The 20,143-nt window shown below is 48.0% G+C and overlaps 3 protein-coding genes across 5 annotated transcripts in view; 2 read left to right on the top strand and 1 right to left on the bottom strand.

Annotated features, from left to right (window-relative positions):
- The first annotated feature begins 304 nt into the window (after window positions 1-304).
- avil (advillin) lies at window positions 305-11,394 on the top strand. The gene is made up of 20 exons (XM_060069129.1): window positions 305-518; window positions 930-1,024; window positions 1,247-1,321; window positions 1,700-1,896; window positions 2,448-2,556; window positions 2,650-2,760; window positions 3,116-3,321; window positions 3,454-3,532; window positions 3,623-3,721; window positions 3,816-3,969; window positions 5,514-5,614; window positions 5,931-6,068; window positions 6,699-6,857; window positions 7,610-7,789; window positions 8,162-8,310; window positions 8,765-8,909; window positions 9,356-9,544; window positions 9,671-9,745; window positions 10,188-10,304; window positions 10,774-11,394. Exons 2-20 carry the CDS (start codon window positions 965-967, stop codon window positions 10,885-10,887), a joined length of 2,457 nt encoding a protein of 818 aa, XP_059925112.1. The 5' UTR covers window positions 305-518; window positions 930-964; the 3' UTR covers window positions 10,888-11,394.
- A 455-nt stretch (window positions 11,395-11,849) lies between these two features.
- si:ch1073-456m8.1 (uncharacterized) lies at window positions 11,850-17,888 on the bottom strand. Of its 2 annotated transcripts, none has more exons than XM_060069132.1 (6): window positions 17,660-17,888; window positions 17,298-17,372; window positions 17,168-17,203; window positions 16,502-16,663; window positions 15,210-15,293; window positions 11,850-14,038 (listed from the first exon to the last, which is right to left on the bottom strand). In XM_060069132.1, exons 1-6 carry the CDS (start codon window positions 17,756-17,758, stop codon window positions 13,481-13,483), a joined length of 1,014 nt encoding a protein of 337 aa, XP_059925115.1. In that variant the 5' UTR covers window positions 17,759-17,888; the 3' UTR covers window positions 11,850-13,480. The 2 variants fall into 2 exon arrangements, with proteins under 2 accessions (XP_059925115.1, XP_059925114.1); XM_060069131.1 differs by having other exon boundaries at window positions 17,168-17,206; window positions 17,660-17,886.
- A 1,656-nt stretch (window positions 17,889-19,544) lies between these two features.
- LOC132470689 (growth/differentiation factor 11-like) overlaps window positions 19,545-20,143 on the top strand; it is a 22,887-nt gene continuing 22,288 nt past the window's right edge. For both annotated transcript variants that reach the window (XM_060069495.1, XM_060069496.1), the window contains exon 1: window positions 19,545-20,143. This exon is cut by the window's right edge and continues 867 nt beyond it. The gene's annotated coding sequence lies outside the window, so the exon portion shown is untranslated.

A 20,143-nucleotide genomic window follows, 5' to 3' on the forward strand; every position in this document is an offset into this window, starting at 1 on the left:
AAATAAATATTATAAAAAATATTTGGATATTTGAATACAAATATGTATATGTTCGCTCTGTTCTGTTGATGAATCAATTTTTAATCATTTATTCTCTATCCCTAGCGGACACAAATAAAATGCCTTTGTTTTATTCAATTATTTAAATGCCTTTTTTTAATTCATAATTATTCAATTATAGCGCAATATGTGCAAATAAGTATATTTGCATGCAAGGAAAGTGACTGAAATGTGATCCCAGCTGACATTTTTGCCCCGATATGGAACCCACTCGGCTAATGCCCCCCATAACCTGGTTCTTCTCAGTGTGGGCTGCTTTGAATGAAACACTATCCTCTTCCCTCACCGATTTGCCTGCTGGATGTATATCTTGGCCAGTGATTGGGCGGTCCTGCCGTAAAAGTCCAGAAGCATGCAAACACAGGCAAATGTTTCTGGGCAGAAAGAGTGAAAAGATTGGCAGCATGAGGTAATCTCAGCGGAGTTGCAGGCCGCTGGACACGGAACCCACAGGACAGGTAGTTCTGGAGAAATCATTCTCTCATATATACTATTACTAATATGGACACTCATTTTTGTTTAGCCTATTAGGTTTTGAGAGGGTGTCTGTTGATAAATATTGGTACTATAATTGCTCTAATTTTTTATTTTATTTGAAAGTCTTGGAAGTGGATTAATTTGATTCTGTACTGAATTCACTGACCAGATCTACTTTACTATTCTTTTTTTCAATTGATCTATTTCACATGGGATAGTGAGAAATGTCTTTCTGATTCCTTTGTATGTCTGGTACATGTGAAGAAATGGACAATAAAGCTGACTTTGACTTTGATACATGTAGGTAACGGATCCTATTTATTTTTCTTTTAGTTTTTGTGTACTCCTACTATTCCTCCCTAGTAATAACCCCTTCCTGTTCACGCTGACAGGAGAGCCACCCGGAGGTAGAGACCAGCGCCTCAACATGGAGTACACGTTCAGAGCGGTGACTCACAATCCCGGCCTCCTCATCTGGAGAATCGAGGTAACCTGATATTTTGTTTGCACTAATTTGAAGGCATAAATGCTGTAGAACCTCTACATCAGGAGAATAGATCTACTAGCTCTCTCTCCACGCCACGTTTGAGCTCAGAGAAAAAAATAAAATCCCTTCCTCAAAATCCTTCCTCAGAAATGAGAAACTCAATATGAGGGTTATGTTTTAAAAATAGAACACTAATCACAGATCTGTTTTTCTCTTCCGTAGAAAATGGAACTCGTGCTAGTCAACGAGAAATCGCATGGGAATTTCTATGAAGGTGACTGCTATATACTACTCTCTGTAAGTCATGGCTCCATCCCACACAATGGTGTCTCTGTATTTTTCATTTGCATATCCTAGTACAATTCATTATTTTGTTCCAGATATTATCTGCTTAATTGACATCAGATGGGTTCACACATGGCCTCGTTCTTCTGGTCCATAGAATAGAATAGAACAGAATAAATCTTAAATGTCCACCAAGGTGGAAATTCTTCTTTGGCTCACCAGACACACAAGACAGATAAACATACAGACATATTATCTCAGAAATACAATGACATTTTCAGGATAAAATAAAAATATATATATGCTTAAATACATACAAATATATAAAAATAAAAGTAAAAATAGCACCTCAGTTTGAATGCCATGATTCCTCCCACTTCCTGTCCGCAGACCCAGAAGTCCGGGGCCACGGCCAGGTACGACATCCACTACTGGATCGGCTCGGCGTCGTCCCAGGATGAGCAGGGGGCCGCCGTCATCTACACGGTCCAGCTGGACGACTTCCTGGGCTCCTCACCCGTCCAGCACCGCGAGGTCCAGAACCACGAGTCCGACGCCTTCAGGGGCTACTTCAAGAACGGGATCATGTGAGTCTGACGAGACAAGACAGAGAGGCCCTGGGATTATGGGCACTCTCCCATGAGAGTCGTGTCCAAGGCTTATGGGTCCTCTTCCATGAGAGTCGTGTCCAAGGCTTATGGGTCCTCTTCCATGAGAGTCGTGTCCAAGGCTTATGGGTCCTCTTCCATGAGAGTCGTGACATGAGGAGAATGACAGTATCCATGGGTGGCATGTGTCTAAGGCGTTAGAGCGGGTTGGCTGGTAACCGGAAGGTTGCCAGTTCGATCCCTGGCTCCTCCTTGCCAAGTGTTGAGGTGTCCCTGAGCAAGACATCTCACCCTAACTGCTCCCAACGAGCTGGCTGTCGCCTCGCATGGTTGACTCTGCCGCCGGTGTGTGAATGGGTGAATGTTAAGCAATATTGTCGGACGCTTTGAGTGGCCACTGGTTAGAAAAGCGCTCTTTGAATCCCATGATGCACCACTACGCATGTCCTCACCCACAGAATCCCCACACGCCCAGGGACGGAAGGAGAGGACATGCCGCTCTGAAAGTACATGTTGTGTTCTCGTTGCAGCTGTAAGAAAGGCGGGGTGGCGTCAGGCATGAGACACACGGAGACCAACAGCTTCGACGTCGAGAGGCTTCTCCACGTGAAGGGACGGAAGAGAGTCATGGCCATGGAGGTGAGCAGCAAACGTCAGTCGGCCCCTGCCCGGGCCCCTGAGGGGCGCCGCCGCCCGGGACCACGTGAGTTCAGTCGGTGCCTTCTGTTCCAGGTGGAGATGTCCTGGGAGAGCTTCAACCTGGGGGACGTGTTCCTGTTGGACGTGGGCAAGACCATCGTCCAGTGGAACGGGCCCAAGAGCAACAGACAGGAGAGGCTGAAGGTAAGTCTGGAGGACTCGTAGTCATAGGACATCTGTATGTCTTTCTTTGCTTTGCGGATGCGAGGAGGCAAAGTCCTGCATGAAGTGGGATCCAATCCAACATTTTACACCAGGATCCCATTTCATCGCCTGTTAGAACGTTTTCCCCTTTCTAAATAAACCGGCAGCTGGTGTTGTTCCCCATGGAATGGGGTCTCGTCTCCCCAGAAGAGAAACAAGAGATTCAGCGGGTTATGTTAGCCTTATCGTTCCACGTCCGTCCAGAACAAATAATCCCATCTCCCAATGTGGTCGACAATTCGTTTAAGATGGTTGAAGCGATTACCGTCAGGGACCCCGTTCTCTTCCTCATCAGGGGATGCTGCTGGCCAAAGACATCCGGGACCGCGAGAGGGGTGGCCGGACCGACATCCTGCTGGTGGACGGGGACGCTGAGGGTGGCGCCCCGGTGGTCATGGACCTGGTGGAGGGCGTCCTGGGGAAGAGGACCTCCGAGCTGAAGGCCGGAGCGCCGGATGAGAAGGCAGACCAGGAGCAGAAGTCGAAGCTGGTCCTCTACAAGTAAGCGACTAATACCACCTCGCCGACGCCGCCATACACGCTACGAGCTACGTACAACACGGTGGTTCTTTCGGAGTAGGCGTTCTTCTGTATTCGTATCTGTGTTTACGTGTATGTTTGTGGTCATCGCAGGGTTTCTGACGACGGCGGTAGCATGAAGGTCACAGAAGTGGCCGCCACGCCACTGGTCCAGGATCTGATGAATCATGAGGTGAGCTCAGGTGGCTCAGGTCATATGAGGACATGGTAGGCTCCTCCTCATCACGTCGCATCTCCTCTCACGGATTCGTCTGTTGTTCAGGACTGCTACATCGTTGACCAGGGAGGGTCCAAGATCTTCGTCTGGAAAGGGAAGAAGGCGAGCAAAGCAGAAAGGCAGGCGGCCATGTCCCGAGCTCTGGTGAGGAACACGCGACTCCTCCGAGCGGCACGGTGTCACACTTTGAGCTTTTTTCGTTGGAGAGCACCTCCGTCCTAATCCGAGTGCCCTGCAGGAGTTCATCAAGGTGAAGGACTACCCCGCCCACACCAACGTGGAGACCGTCAACGACGGGGCGGAGTCTGCGCTCTTCAAGCAGCTCTTCCAGAGCTGGACGGTGAAGGACCAGACCCAGGGTCTGGGCCGGACCAACACCAGAGGGAAAGTCGGTACGTGCGTGGTTCTCCATAGGTTCCCAACTTCAAACCCCCCCCCGGCTGGTCAGGTCCCTACCTGTAGTATTTTGGGTATACTAACATTAACTAGACTGACACAGACGTTACTGTTAGTATTTTGGGTATACTAACATTAACTAGACTGACACAGACGTTACTGTTAGTATTTTGGGTACACTAACATTAACTAGACTGACACAGACGTTACTGTTAGTATTTTGGGTATACTATCATTAACTAGACTGACACAGACGTTACTGTTAGTATTTTGGGTATACTAACATTAACTAGACTGACACAGACGTTACTGTTAGTATTTTGGGTATACTAACATTAACTAGACTGACACAGACGTTACTGTTAGTATTTTGGGTATACTAACATTAACTAGACTGACACAGAGGTTACTGTTAGTATTTTGGGTATACTAACATTAACTAGACTGACAGAGGTTACTGTTAGTATTTTGGGTATACTATCATTAACTAGACTGACACAGACGTTACTGTTAGTATTTTGGGTATACTAACATTAACTAGACTGACACAGAGGTTACTGTTAGTATTTTGGGTATACTAACATTAACTAGACTGACACAGAGGTTACTGTTAGTATTTTGGGTACACTAACATTAACTAGACTGACACAGACGTTACTGTTAGTATTTTGGGTATACTAACATTAACAAGACTGACACAGACGTTACTGTTAGTATTTTGGGTACACTAACATTAACTAGACTGACACAGACGTTACTGTTAGTATTTTGGGTATACTAACATTAACTAGACTGACACAGAGGTTACTGTTAGTATTTTGGGTACACTAACATTAACTAGACTGACACAGACGTTACTGTTAGTATTTTGGGTATACTAACATTAACTAGACTGACACAGACGTTACTGTTAGTATTTTGGGTATACTAACATTAACTAGACTGACACAGACGTTACTGTTAGTATTTTGGGTACACTAACATTAACTAGACTGACACAGACGTTACTGTTAGTATTTTGGGTATACTATCATTAACTAGACTGACACAGACGTTACTGTTAGTATTTTGGGTACACTAACATTAACTAGACGGACACAGAGGTTACTGTTAGTATTTTGGGTACACTAACATTAACTAGACTGACACAGAGGTTACTGTTAGTATATTGGGTACACTAACATTAACTAGACTGACACAGAGGTTACTGTTAGTATTTTGGGTACACTAACATTAACTAGACTGACACAGAGGTTACTGTTAGTATTTTGGGTACACTAACATTAACTAGACTGACACAGAGGTTACTGTTAGTATATTGGGTACACTAACATTAACTTGACTGACACAGACGTTACTCTTTACTTATTTATTACCAAACCGGGAAACGTGGAAATCCCCTAAAACACCCATACATTACCTGGCTAGCCCAGGATAGCATGCGGTCGGTTATTGTACACAGCGATGGCACTACTGCCCCTAGTGGTCGGATGTTAGTACCCCACTCTACAACAGTAACCACGCCGTGCCTCTACCCCAGCCTTCATCACCCAGGAGACGTTCGACGCGGCCCAGATGCACCTGATGCCCGAGGTGGCCGCCCAGCAGCGCATGGTGGACAATGGCAGCGGGGACGTCGAGGTATCGGGCATTTCCTTAGCCATCATTGTTTATAATGTGCTATTTTTATATATACAGATTTGAATGCATGCCATAAGGTGTACGCTGTCAGCCAAGGAGTCCTGCAGTACCATGAGCATTGGTTTGGCATCTCGGGTGGGCTGCGTTACCCTGGTACCCCCGTTGTCTCCCGGAGGTCTTTCCAGTTCAATGATAGTTGTGGTGCGAGGGCTGGCTCTTGCCAGGCGATATGGCTGAGTGGGAATCCAACCTCTAACCCTGATGGTTTTAATGCCTGTCTCCGAACGACCCGTGTGTCCGTCTGTGGTGTGGCCAGGTCTGGCGCATCGAGGATCTGGAGCTGGTGGCCGTGCAGCCGGAGTGGCAAGGGTACTTCTTCGGAGGGGACTGCTACCTGATCCTGTACACCTACCTGGTGAACAGCAAGCAGCACTTCATCCTCTACATGTGGCAGGTGAGGAGAGGTGCTCCCCTTAAGGAGAGGCCTCCTTAAGGGGCACCGATCAAAGAAAAAAGACAACCGCAACGCTTAAAAGACAACCGGCCGTTTAAAAGACAGACAGTTTAAAAGACCACCAGCTGTTTAAAAGACAACTGGGAGTTTAAAAGACAACCAGCCTTTTAAAAGACAACATCAGTTTAAAAGACAACTGGGAGTTTAAAAGACCACCAGCTGTTTAAAACACAACTGGGAGTTTAAAAGACAACCAGCCTTTTAAAAGACAACATCACAGTTTAAAAGACAACTGGGAGTTTAAAAGACCACCAGCTGTTTAAAAGACAACTGGGAGTTTAAAAGACAACCAGCCTTTTAAAAGACAACATCACAGTTTAAAAGACAACTGGGAGTTTAAAAGACCACCAGCTGTTTAAAACACAACTGGGAGTTTAAAAGACAACCAGCATTTTAAAAGACAACATCACAGTTTAAAAGACAACTGGGAGTTTAAAAGACAACCCGCCGATTAAAGGACAACAGACCGCTTGAAAGACAACTGATCATTTAAAAGCCCAGCGTCACCGTTTAAAAGACGATCAATACTTGACAGTATTTAATAATCTATATGTACCCGTCGTGCCTCAGGGCCGGCATGCCACCACGGATGAGCTGGCTGCCTCAGCCTTCCAGGCCGTGGCCCTCGACCAGAAGTACGGAGGAGAGCCGGTCCAGATCAGAGTGCCCATGGGCAAGGAGTCCAAGCACTTCATGTCCATATTCAAGGGCAGGATGGTCATCTTCGAGGTAGGCCTCATGTTCACTACATATGTCTATCTAACTATATAGATATATCTATATAGATAGATAGATATATCCATACATATATATCACTATGGTGATGTGATTTGGATACAACCAAGATTATATACTACTACTACTACTACTAGTACTGCAACTACTACTACTACTACTACTATACAACCAAAAGTACTTCTACTGCTACAACTGCAAATAATACAAATAACGATTGACTTCATCAAAAACATCATCATCTGCTCTGTCGTTATCATTTTTTAATATATTAATATTATATACATAGATATAATATAATATTTTTTAATATTTTTTTAATATTTAACTATTGTTGATCTAGCAACTTTGTAGTGTATAATGCTATTCATAAGGATGCAGCAGTGGTTATGGATACACCAGCCCTCCACTGGGACCTGGAGGCGAGGGATGTTCCAGTCTCTGAGCCATTGATCTACTGGAACCGTATTTCCTTCTCATTTGCATCTTGCATTAGGAAGCAACAAAAGGCCTCTTTTATAAAAGCGTCGCCTTCTGGCGGTAAAATACCGATAAGATTACAGGACGGTGGTTATGGGCTCAATAAAGGCACCCATCATTCAGATTTCTATACAGAGATGAGAAATAGAGGCTTATCTAACGTGACTAGAGATAAGTCCGGCTCCCAGGTGAGGTCAGTAGTTACTGACAAACACTCCCCACAGCCAAGCCCCTCCGTCTAGACGTGTCCGGTCCTGTCTCCGCAGGGGGGCACCTCTCGGACCGCCGGCACCGACCCCGAGCCCCCGGTCCGGCTGTTCCAGGTGCGCGGCTCCGACCCGTCCTCCACCAAGGCCACGGAGGTGTCGGCGCTGGCCAGCTCGCTGAACTCCAACGACGTGTTCCTCCTGAAGAGCCAGTCGGGGATGTTCCTGTGGTGTGGAAAGGTGAGTCGGCCGTACTGGTGTCACACCGGACCCATGATGCTTTGAGTGCAGACCATTCCTGAGGGCCGGGGAGGTTAGCGCGACCGCACCCTCGCTTAGTTATCGTTCCACGTCGGCGCAACGCAAGGGGGTTTACGGAGCCATTACATCCTTGCGGACCCACCTTGCGTTCACCGCAAGGGCCTGACGTGCCCCTCCCAAAAAATGTTAACCTTGCGTCGAGGAGACGCAGCAGCAAGGGGCTGTGATAGGTCAGCTCCCTAAAAGCCGCCGCAGAACCAAAACAGGTTCACTACTGCGTCGTACGCGTCTGCGTGGACGTTGCGCTGCGTCGACGCAGATCCATAAATGAGACACCGCTCTCTCTGCCAGGGCTCCAGTGGAGACGAGAGGAACATGGCCCGGCAGATGTCCACCGTGATCGGGAAGGGCAGCGACTCTGAGCTGGAGGTGGAGGGCCAGGAGTCGGTGGAGTTCTGGAGCCTGCTCGGAGGGAAAGCCCCCTACGCCAGCGATAAAAGGCACCGACCAGAGACCGCATCCAGAAGGAGCCTAAAGGCCGATTCGCCTTACACTTAAAACCCAGAGGAACGCCTTCATTATTAAACCTGTGTATGCATGTGTGTGGGTGCTTGCGTGTGTGTGTGTGTGTGTGTGTGTTTGTTTGTGTGTATGTGTGAATGTCTTTGCTTGCATGTGTGTGTATGCACACGGGGACATGTGGGCCCTCGCACTTTTGTTTGTGTGTGTGTGTATGTTTGTGCGTGTGCACGTGTGAGCGCATCTACATGCGTGTTTGTGTGTGTGTGTTTGTGTGTGTGCATGTATGTGTGCATATGCATGTGTATGCATGTGTGTGTGTGGTTGTGTGTGTTTCTGTGTGTGTGTGTGTGTGTGTGTGTGTGTGTGTGTGTGTGTGTGTGTGTGTGCGAGCCTCCATTATGCGTGGGCGTGCGTGTGGGTGCGTGCGTGCAGATTGCAGCAGCTGGTCCCGGACCACCCGCCCCGCCTGTTCGAGTGCTCCAACCAGACGGGCCGCTTCATGGCGGAGGAGATCTCCCAGTTCAACCAGGATGACCTGAGCACGGACGACGTGATGCTGCTGGACACCTGGGACCAGGTGGGCAGGAAGGAGCGGGGCTAGGGGTGGGGCTAGGGGCGGGGCTAGGGGCGGGGCTAGGGGCGGGGCTAGGGGCGGGGCGGGGTTAAGGGCACCGGCCCGGCAGGCTTAGAGGATCAGCTAGGCTCATGGGCTCAGCCACCTTGCGGGCCGCCTTTGCTGAACGGGGATGGAGCCAGCAACCCTTCGGAGTGTCAGGTCTAACCCGCGAGCCTATCCTGCTGCTGGGGGTTTGCCCAACGACAGTCACGTGTTTGAATAGAATAAGGTCTGATTAAACATCCGATAAACGTCCGTTAAACATCAAATTCTGATTTCAGGTCTGGAAACATATCTATCCAACTTTATTGAATAGAATATGGTAATGCACTGCGACGAGAAGCATCTGAGGACGTCACGGAGGGTTCGAATCCCCGCCTGTGTTTTTGTGCTCCCGGTCGCCGCAGGTCTTCATCTGGGTCGGCCAGGACGCCAACGACACCGAGAAGAAGGAGGTCATCCCGACCAGCCGCGACTTCCTGCGCACACACCCGGGCGGCCGAGACCCGGACACGCCCATCATCCTGATCAAACAGGGGTTCGAACCGCCCACCTTCACAGGCTGGTTCGCTGCCTGGGACCCCTTCAAGTGGAGCGTGAGTGGGACTCGTGCGCTTCTAAGCGAAGCTTTCGTGTGATATTTCCATTTGTTTGGAATCGTTTTCGAATGCAAATCTGTTTCACGGATCTGAATAACGATGGGAGAATAATGTCCTTATTAGGGAGGGAACTCCTACGAGGAGATGAGGAAGGAGTTGGGGGACTCGGCCCCGGTGCCCGTTCAGGTGCCAAGCAGCGTGAGTGTGCTCTCCTGCCGACCCACGTCACGGGAACGGAGGCTTGCAGAATGCAAAACGTCCAACGATCCATGAATTTAAATAACTTGGTCTGAAGTCATTTCGATTCATGGACGCTCATTCCAGGAGCATCTCTCAATGATTTCGGAAGTCATTTAAATTCATATAATTCTTAAAATCATAAACGCATAGAATTTTCTACACAATATAATAATATAAAAAATATTAACGTTATGTTGTTATGAATTTATGAATTCTATGAATTCAAATGACTTCCAAAATTATTGAAAGATGCTCCTGGAAGTAGCAAATTAGTAAATTCTGAATTCTGAATTATTATGATTAAACTACGATTGAACTATGAATGAACTAAAGGTTTGAGAAATAGAGAGTGGAGAGTTGACGGGTCTGTTTGAATTCTACACCCTCCCCACCCCCCCAGGTGGAGCAGAACGGTGGAGCTGAGGAGGAGGCGAACTACGACCCCCACCCAGCGGAGGAGCTGCTCCACAAGCAGAGCTCTGAGCTGCCCGAAGGGGTGGACCCAGCCCACAAGGAGGTGGGTGGACACACACACACACACACACACAGTAGATTGAGCTTTCTATTGCCCTACCATGTTCATAACACAACATAAGAGTCGGAGCAGCGGGTGGTGCTCTGCACTGGTGGAGCAGAACCAGGGCACGGCGCTGGAATGCTGCTCTCTCTCTCTCTCTCTCTCTCTCTCTCTCTCTCTCTGTCTCTGTCTCCTCTCTCCCTCTTCCTCTCCCTTTCTCCCTCTTTGTGTCTCTCTCTGTCTCTCTCTCTCTCTGTCTCTTTGTGTGTCTCTCTCTCTGTCTCCCCCTCTCCATCTCTCCATCTCTCCCTCTCTCTCTCTCGCTCTCTCTCGCTCTCTCTCTCCCCCCCCCCCCCCCCCCCCCCCTCTCTCTCTCTCTCTCTCTCTCTCTCTCTCTCTCTCTCCCCCTCCCCACAGGCCGGTCACGCATGTGTGAACATTCTGACTAATCTTTTCAATTGATTTCCAGAAGTACCTGTCGGACGCAGACTTCCAGGAAATCTTCCAGCTCTCCAAGGGGGAGTTTGTGGACCTTCCCGCATGGAAGCGACTGAAGCTGAAGAAGGAGAAAGGGCTGTTCTGACCTCACCTCTCCTCACCGCTGTAAACAGGACTTTGATACTTTAAGTCCACTTAAAGTGACATTTTTTGTTACTTTCATATGATGTATTCATGTGTCTGATATGAAGGCATTATCACAGTTCATCGTCTGAATGTTATGCGTGAATTCAATGTTGTAAGTTAAGTTCAGGAAGTAGGTTAGGTGTGCTTAATATAGACATACGATAGCTAGTTATTAGATCTGTTTTATTCCAGGTTATATGCTTGTCATCAGTATGCATGTCAGTAAGAGAAGCAAGACATGAACCCATGTTCTTTTCATCCGTCATATTCATCTCAACCTCAAAATAAACACATTTTCTTATTTGATAAAGACTTACCTTTGCATATCGTTGTTCTGAGGGATCTTGAGGGACAATATCGTGTATATTGAAGAGTAGCAGTTAAAAGGTTGTGTTTTGCTTCCTGGTTAAATTGTCTGCAACAGTTTCAACATTTCTGGAATAAAGTGGTCCCGTGAATAAACACAGATATTGTTTGATAATACTTTATTTAGATAGTTTTGTAATGTTTTATATTTTAAGTCTTCATGTTTTAATCAAATGTTAACAGAATATACATATATAGGCCTATTCGCACATTCTATACGTTCTTAGTTTCTGTACTCTGTCCTCGGTTAACTAAAGACAAATGTAAAATGGAACTAACTTACCAACTTCCTGATTCTGCTTCATGGGCTGATTATGGTTCTGCGTCGACGAAACACAATCACCCCACATGACGCTTCGACACGAGCGAACCTGTTTTAGTTCTGTGTCGGGTTTTAATGAGTGGACCAATCCCAGCCCTTGCTTCTGCGTAGCCTCATCATTTTACGGTTGACGCTAGAAGGGTCCGCAAGGACGTTATGGGTCCGTGAACCCCCTTGCCTCGAAGTGGAACCATTACTAAGCTTTTACACAATAACCGTCTTAAAGACAAATGTAGTGACACCAAATTCATTTTATTTCTTCATTTTCAGAAACCAGAGATATGAGTGATGTGTCGAGGCTATTTGTGCGTCCATGAACCATGGAAAGAAGTAGCATTGGCAGGTGGCAGGATAACATATTTTGGTTATTTGAGTGGAAACCAGAGCACATGTTAGTACATTACATTTAGATTACATATAATGCTAAAGCTAATTTAGTAAAACACAAAGAAAATTACAAATGTTCACCACTCAAGAAATCTCCCGTATGAGGATGATAATCCCTTAACCATTTTTACATTATTGTCAAGAACTTTCTTCATCAAAATATAATTTAAAGGCAAGTTGTTGGAAAGACGCGCTTAACAACTTAACAAAGTACATCCCTTATCGTCAAAGATAAACTACTACTCGTTGATCCATGCATCAAATATCTGCAAGGGGTGATCAAAAAACTAAGCCCTAAATATTCTGAAGGTAAATTTGTTAAACTTACAAAATGAGGGAGAAACTACAAACATACAAAAAGAGGAAAACGATCCGACATTATTAAGCTCGCTGTGCTTAAAGCTCAAAAGGTTAAGAACACGTTACTGAAGCCATCGAATAAAAAAATCATCCGTCAACAAGCGATTACCAGCGATGATGACAACATAGAAAAGGTTTCCTCGGACGGACGGGAAAGAATTACTAAACCAACCACTAAACGGTTTAACTTTTGGTACAAGTTAAAAAAATGGCATTTGATCAGTTTTACTGCAGAAGTTGTGCAAACATAACCATGCAACTGAGTAACAGCCTACTATAGGCTAACGGTGCGAACTCCGAGCCTTACAGAACTATCAGGGGAATGTCGTTTACGATTCTGCAAAAACAGATTCTGCAGAAACCTCACTAAGCGGGCCACTTCGGCTAATTTATTTTTTCTTATCAAAACTAAACTAAGATCGGTCCTTGTTGAAAAGAAAATCTCATCTTCCATCCAGAAGATAAATATATCTTTGATAGTCGTATAATTGGCAGGTAACAGTGTCCTGCCTGATTTACCCACTGGCAACAATTACAGTGTGCAAACTGAACAGGATATACAGCAGCCTCTAAACATACAGTATTTAGACAGCAGAGATTTAAGATTGTCCAGGTGATATGATATGTGTCCTATTTAAAACTACTCGACAGCCCAGTGGATAAACAGCATTCTCTACGAACAGCGTAGCTTATTGTCAACATGCTATAAAACATTGACCAAAAACCCAAATTAAAAAGTTCCCTGTTAACCGTTGATAAGAGAAGAAGTTTCTTTCGATTTTCTCCTTCCCTCAGTGACCTTCATTTGGCACACAAAGCTGAAGCCAAACGGACTAAGAAGTGTCTCCAGGTTGGAGGGAGAGTGTGTCCCCACACGTTACGGCTGGAATGCACAGAGTTCAGATAAACAGTACGAGCATCGGTGCGTCCTTCATCCACCGAGAACCCAAGGCTGGAACCCTCCTCTTCCTCCTCCCTGCCCTGATCTGATCCTCTCCCTTCCTGAGAACGTTACGTTGGGAACCCAGAGAAGAGGGGGAGAGGGGGGGGGCAGTGGGGCCCTCAGAACCTCCAGAAGACACACAGGACCCATCTGGAGACAAACACACTTTAAGCCTTAAGACAGAACGCAGGAGCTGTTCGGGTCCTGGTCCTTGGGGTCCCTGGGGTCCCTGGGGTCCCTGGGGTCCGTCCCGCCCCCCCTCTCCTCCTCCTCCTCCTCCCCCCCGTCCCGCTCGTCGTCGTCGTCGTCGTCCCCGGGCCCCGGGAAGGCCTGGGGGTCGAGGTCCGGGGTGTCGGCTGAGGCGTCCTCGTAGCCCCCCACGCTGTCCGTGTCGTTGTTCCTCTCGTCGTCCTCCTCCTCCTCCTCCAGCCGCCACCCGTCCGGCCGGCCCCGCACCCCCTCGGGGGGGCGGGGGTCCACCAGCGCCAGGGTGCTCAACTTGGACAGGGTGATGTCCGCCAGCTTCTGGAGAGGACTGGACCAGGGCTCCTCAGAGCTGGGTGCTGGGGCCAGGGTGCTGGGGGCCTGGGCCAGGGTGCTGGGTGCTAGGGCCAGGGTGCTGGGTGCCTCCTGGTCCAGGGTGCTGGGTGCCTCCTGGTCCAGGGTGCTGTAGGCCTTTGCCTCCTCCAGAATGAGCGCGTGTTTCTGAAGGGTAGCTAGGGCGTGCCTCTCCTGCAGAAAGACATTGGGTTTGAATCAGACACCCGTCGGCGTGGGAGCTTAGCATACATGGCCTTGTTTTCTCACGAGGCAACAACAATGGCCGACACCGGCAACGTGGACCTACATCAGAAAGGCCGGCGCATACGACCTTAAAGACGCATTTGTCTTCTCTCGCACTTCTCTTCTGATCGCCAACATCGTAATCTATGCCATTTTATCAACGTTACTGAAATCACTGGCCCTTTAAAAGCTCTCCAGCTGAAACAGGGGGTTCACTGGCCCTTTAAGAGGACCCCAGCTGAAACAAGGGGTTCACTGTCCCTTTAAGAAGACTCCAGCTGAAACAAGGGGTTCACTGGCCCTTTAAGAGGACTTCAGCTGGAACAGGGGGTTCACTTGCTCTTTATAGATGAACACCATTCATCATTATAACATTATAAGATTATTACGACCCCGTGTCTCCAGGTCTAACCTAAGAAACATGATAAGAAATAACACCTTTAATAAGACTACAGCGAACAGGTTATTCCTAGGTTACATTATACCACAACACCAGTAATAACCGAAGTGGCCACCAGAGGGCCCACCGAGCAGTCTTCAACAGGAGACAGGGGCATGTTTTCACTTCCTCAATGCCAACAACGACCACATACTAATACGCACACACGGTTGTACCCGTCCCACTGTCGTACCCAGTGGGACGGTGGTCCACCGTGTACAGAGATGCCTTTTAAAGGCAGGAGTCCTGGAAACCCGTTAAATACATAACAACCGTGTGTTTGTTTACATGGCCCGGTGTTGCTGTTGACAACACACACGCCCAGGTTCTCTCTCTCCCTCCCACCCCCTCTCCCTCTCGCTCCCTCCCTCTCTCGCTCCCTCCCTCTCTCGCTCCCTCCCTCTAGGAGGCACCTCTCTGGTCACCAGAGCTGTTACACAACCCATGGCATGCTGTAACAAGCCATTAGTCAGCCTTCTATGTTCAGAAATACAGGGAGCCAGTACCTCCCTCTGTGTGATGTAACATTCACCTCCCTCTCCCACTCTCTCTCTCTCTCTCTCTCTCTCTCTCTCTCTCTCCTTCCCTCTCCCTCTCTCTCCCTCCTTCCCTCTCTCTCTCTCCCTCCCCTACCCCCCTCTTCCTGCCTCCCTCCCTCTCCCTCCCCCTCCCTCCCCTCACCTCGTTCAGTCGCTCCACTTCAGTCGTCAGCGCTCTGACTTTGTCCTCCAGCGTCCTGTTGGTCATCCTCTGCAGCTCCGCTTCCTGGACACATGAATCACAAAACACTCATGTTTACGCACGAGAGAAAGAGAGAGGGAATTTAACTTGATATTTTGACCTCAATTGTCACCTGCTTTGACAGTGTTATTATCCGTTTCCCGTACCATTAAAGCTTTTTTGAATTGAATTGGAATGCGAGTGAGACAGATTGAGCCTTATTTCAAGGCTACAGGCGAAGAAGAAATCAACAAGGACCCAGAGCGTTCTCCTCTCTAAGGTCGTCTCTCATGCCTCCTTCGTCCTACGTTTGGCACCCAGGGGTGCCCTTAGCGGCTGTTGCTGTTTTCACAGATTGCTGCTGGCCCCAGATTAGCGGTTGTTTACATGTTTTAGCGTGACTGTGACTGAATGCCTGGCCTGTTGCAATGAATGTGAGTGGATGTCTGGTTTGTTGCGGCTACTATGAAGGCCAGCACCCCATCGCCATGGATCATTATCTTATTTTGACACCCATCGCTCTCCTCACCATCCTCACGTGGAAGGAGGGATCCCCCACCCCACCCCACCTGCGTTCCTCCTCAGGATTGGGGTGGGGTGATAATGTCAACATAGGGCCTTTTTATTACTTTGAGACTAACTGTGATTAAGGGCTACGAGAGAGAGAGAGAGAGAGAGAGAGAGAGAGAGAGAGAGAGAGAGAGAGAGAGAGAGAGAGAGAGAGAGAGAGAGAGAGAGAGAGAGAGAGAGAGAGAGAGAGAGAGAGAGAGAGAGAGAGAGAGAGAGAGAGAGAGAGAGAGAGAGAGAGAGAGACACTAGGGGACATCTGAATTACCACTGAGAAGTGGTTCTGTCAGAATGAATACTTTGTTCAGCACCAACTCATCACAACAACAGGGCCAAGACTGGGAACACCAGTAAGGAATTTGTTTAACAACCGCATAACACCAGACACAAACCCACTGGGACACAACACCAAGCCACTGGGACACAACACCAACACACTGGGAAACAACACCAAGCCACTGGGAAACAACACCAAGCCACTGGGAAACAACACCAACCCACTGAGAAACAACACCAACACACTGGGAAACAACACCAACCCACTGGGACACAACACCAAGCCACTGGGAAAATAACAAACTGACACCTGGTCAGGTGATCTGACGGGGGTCAGTGAGAGATCTGAGCGACCTGTGTGTGTGTGTGAGAACATGGGGGGGGGTCATGGGGGGCATGGGGGGGCTCACCGTGCGGGCCTGGCCGGCCTCCCGGTGCGTCTCGGCCAGCAGCTCCTCCACGCTCTCCAGGGAGTCCTGCAGCACGTCCACCTGGAACAGCAGCGCCTCGCGCTCTAGCTCCAGACCCCGCAGCTCCTGCACCACCTCCTCGTAGCTGGCCTGCAGCTCCATCTGGGAGCACACGCACAGGGCGGGCACGGGCACACACACACACACACACACAGGGAGGGTACACACACACACACACACACACAAAGGGAAGAAACACACACACACACGAGGAGGGTACACACACACACACACACACACACACACAGGGTACACACACACGAGCAGACAGACACAGGTTACATCAGTCTGTGTCTGGATGAGTCTCCATGGCTTCACCCAGACCGGTTTGGGTGGGTGAGTCAACCGGCTCCATCATTAGTCGTCTTCTCTCTCAGTGAAACATCGACAGGGCCAGGACGGACAGGCTGTTATGATTCATCCACTTCCTTGAGTCTTGATAACAGAACGCCCCTACAATAGACTCCACTTGAATAACAAGACCAAATCTAAGCATGTAGCTCGTCACATGTGTCAGTAGGAAGACAACGATCAAGGACTTCTGCAAGTCGTGACTGCAGCAGCAGTGTCTACTGCAGGTGTACTGTGTAGGTGAGGGCTACCTACCACGTCAGGCAGGGTCTCGGAAATGTCCTGATCACACTGCTGGAAGCACAACACAGACAGAAAAACAAAAATCAAAGCTAAATAGTGGTGTATATTTAAAACGTTTCAGCCAACGGAAGTATCATCCTACCTGACTTCCACTCTTCCTCTTAAGAGTTCCGCTTCGGCTGTCGCTGCGGGCGAGCCGCCGGGATGGGGTCTCCGTCTGACCGGGGGGGCAATAATATGACGATCGATTAGTGGAGTGAAACGTGATCTGGGCCTAAAATTGATCATCAACAACTTCTGTTTACGGTATCATAGCTGTCCCCGTTCCTATCCTAGACGCACTTTGGGTCGGGTCTTTGACCTGCCCGCGAGTGGGGGCTTTAACAACGGGTTTAAATAAACAAACTTGAGGTTCAACTTAAAGATGCAAGCGAACAGAAGCAGTAACCAGCGTTAATGAGTCTGTTGTTAAAAGACGAGACAAGTCCCGAAGGATCGGCTCACCTCCGAGATGATGATGCGCAGGGACTCGTCCTCGCTCATCCCCCGGGCAAGAGTCCTCTTGCTGGGGGACCCGTGTCGGTCCGCGACCCCGGACTGCATTTTAAACGCTCTCAAAATGCTCAAGATATATCCGTAAAGAGAGAGCAGCTTATCAACCAACGCTTGTTTGCTTGTTTGGTAAAAATCGACGACGATGACGACAACGATGATGACAAGACTACGCCCCGGCCGTCGTCTACGGAAAGCCGACCGCTCAAACTCACTCAAATAAACTTTATTTCTTTTTTTCTACAATTTAGGAATGGGCCAATAATAGTTTGTAATTATTTTACGTGTGATATATGATCATTAAAACACAAGTAACATACTTTTCACAAAACGCGCACGACTGCAACGCTGTGTTCTTCCACTAGAGGGCAGCAGAGGGTCGCGGCGCCTCCCGTGCTGCTGCAGCACAACGCAGAAGTTGAGAGAGCGCAAGTGACCGTCGGCAGAGATGTTTTTTAAACACCCCGCCGACTTCATGCTGCACACTTGAAAGTTTGGAGAGTGACGTCCGCCTCTGTGCACTTAGCATAAACACGTGCCGTGTCTGTCTTATGTAATAGGAGTCAGTAATAACACATTCCCGACACAGTGAAGGGCAGGCAGGCTATAGATGCCTCCTCATTCACAAACCATGCTCTTCTATCCTGGACTGACCGTGTGCGTGTTGCTGATGCTCAGGTGCTTGTACCAGGCGTGCGGTCTGACTTTTGGACCGCTGTTAAATTCGTAGACCTATAGGTGTATAAATCCAACCCACGACATAAGCCTTTTGGCGATTCCAGTGTCAAGGACTCTTATAATTTGTTAGTGTCAACCTGACCAAAAATAACTCACAATGAGGCTCTTCAAAGGATGTCCAAAGCGCAATAACAATGTGAATGAAATTGTATAACCAATATACCAACCGAACAATCGGATCAACATAATGTGTTGTTATCTTACTGAAGAGAACAAAACAATTTGCTTTGTGTCAAAGGATAAAAGGTTGTGCAATGAATACTTTTATTACTCATTACTCATGATTATATCTGTCATGGCACTTGCTCAGTTATCAGAATGATGTTTAGGTTCTGGGTGGCGGTCGAAGTCATTAAAGCCTTGATCAGAGTTCGGTCAAAATGTTTCAGGAGGCAATGGTCAGAAGGTAGGTCCTATGGCTCTAGGGTAGACCTAGGCACCGTCAGTAGGCCTAGCCAGTGTCAGTAGGTAGGTAGGCTTTAGGGTAGGCCTAGCTACTGTCAGTAGGTAGGCTTTAGGGTAGGCCTAGCCACTGTCAGTAGGTAGGCCCGTTGGCTCTCGGTAGGCCTACCTACTGTCAGTAGGCCTAGCTACTGACAGTAGGTAGGTTTGTATGGCTCTGGGTAGGCCTAGCTACTATCAGTAGGTAGGTCCTATATCTCTGGGTAGGCCTACTGTCAGTAGTTAGACTCATGGGAAGGCCTAGCCCCTGTCTGTAGGTAGGCCCGTTGGCTCTCGGTAGGCCTAGCCACTGTCAGTAGGCCTAGCTAAGGTAGGTAGGTCCTATGATCTGGGTAGGCCTAGTTATGGTCAGTAGGTAGGTCCTATGATCTGGTAAGCCTAGCTATGGTCTGTAGGCAGCCTAAGTAGGACTAGCCGCTGTCCAGCTGGTTCCCAGTCACTCCAGCCGAGCACATGCATGAGAAAATTGGTCATTAGACCACGCCCACCAATACCCTCTTCTCATCTGATTGGCGCAGAGAAGTCTTGGCCCCGCGACCATTTTGAACACGTTCTGAACCAATGGGGAGCCGGTGGGCGGAACACTTGCGCTCCCCTTTCTTATATATAACTCCTCACTCAATGTAATGCTGCTGAAATGATGGGGTTGTGCTTAAAATGAACTTATTAAACCTACAGGGACTTGTCTGGTAAATATTCAATGGACATTGGAATACATTCGATTGATTTGATAGAAAAATATTACTCCGGAAAATATATATATTTAAAACGGTAGGAAGGCAACAAGCTTAATTTTAATTCACCATAATGACCAGGCTGAAATAGACGATTAATTAATCAAAAGCTGAATTTTTATTGTCACATTAATGCAAAAACAGAATTAATGATTCAGTATGTCCTTATAATCGGGAGGATCTGTAACCTACTGGAACTATTCCGACCCTTTCCTTATGAGAAGTTAAGACCAAAAGTACACTTCTACCAAGTTGTCGATTAATTGATCCGCCAATTAAAACGTCATGGAGTAATTACAGAACGACTTCTCCAGATAACGCGGAGTTCATAGTTCAGGAACGTCAGGAGAGCAGGCTGGGTCCTCCAGTCCCCCGTCCCGGGTTTTAATCCCGGGTCCACACTGTAGAGGATCAGTCCTAGGGGCTTCACCTTCCATCGCTCCATCCCTCTGGATTTGGTGACAGACCTAAAAGCCTTTTGTTGCAATCTTAGCCAATGGAG

The sequence above is a fragment of the Gadus macrocephalus genome, chromosome 13 (assembly GCF_031168955.1).
Source record: "Gadus macrocephalus chromosome 13, ASM3116895v1".
In the NCBI taxonomy this organism is placed as follows: domain Eukaryota; kingdom Metazoa; phylum Chordata; class Actinopteri; order Gadiformes; family Gadidae; genus Gadus; species Gadus macrocephalus.

What these genes read in the sequence shown, in the direction of transcription:
- avil (XM_060069129.1), top strand. Translation starts at nt 965, where the DNA reads ATGGAGTACACGTTCAGAGCGGTGACTCACAATCCCGGCCTCCTCATC. An exon ending in ACTGCTATATACTACTCTCT is followed by an intron (nt 1,322 to 1,699) that starts GTAAGTCATGGC and finishes TCCTGTCCGCAG; the next exon opens with ACCCAGAAGTCCGGGGCCAC. An exon ending in GCAGGATGGTCATCTTCGAG is followed by an intron (nt 6,858 to 7,609) that starts GTAGGCCTCATG and finishes CTGTCTCCGCAG; the next exon opens with GGGGGCACCTCTCGGACCGC.
- si:ch1073-456m8.1 (XM_060069131.1), bottom strand. Translation starts at nt 17,758, where the DNA reads ATGCAGTCCGGGGTCGCGGACCGACACGGGTCCCCCAGCAAGAGGACT. An exon ending in TGCGCATCATCATCTCGGAG is followed by an intron (nt 17,373 to 17,659) that starts GTGAGCCGATCC and finishes CCCCCCGGTCAG; the next exon opens with ACGGAGACCCCATCCCGGCG. An exon ending in CCGAGACCCTGCCTGACGTG is followed by an intron (nt 16,664 to 17,167) that starts GTAGGTAGCCCT and finishes GTGTGCTCCCAG; the next exon opens with ATGGAGCTGCAGGCCAGCTA.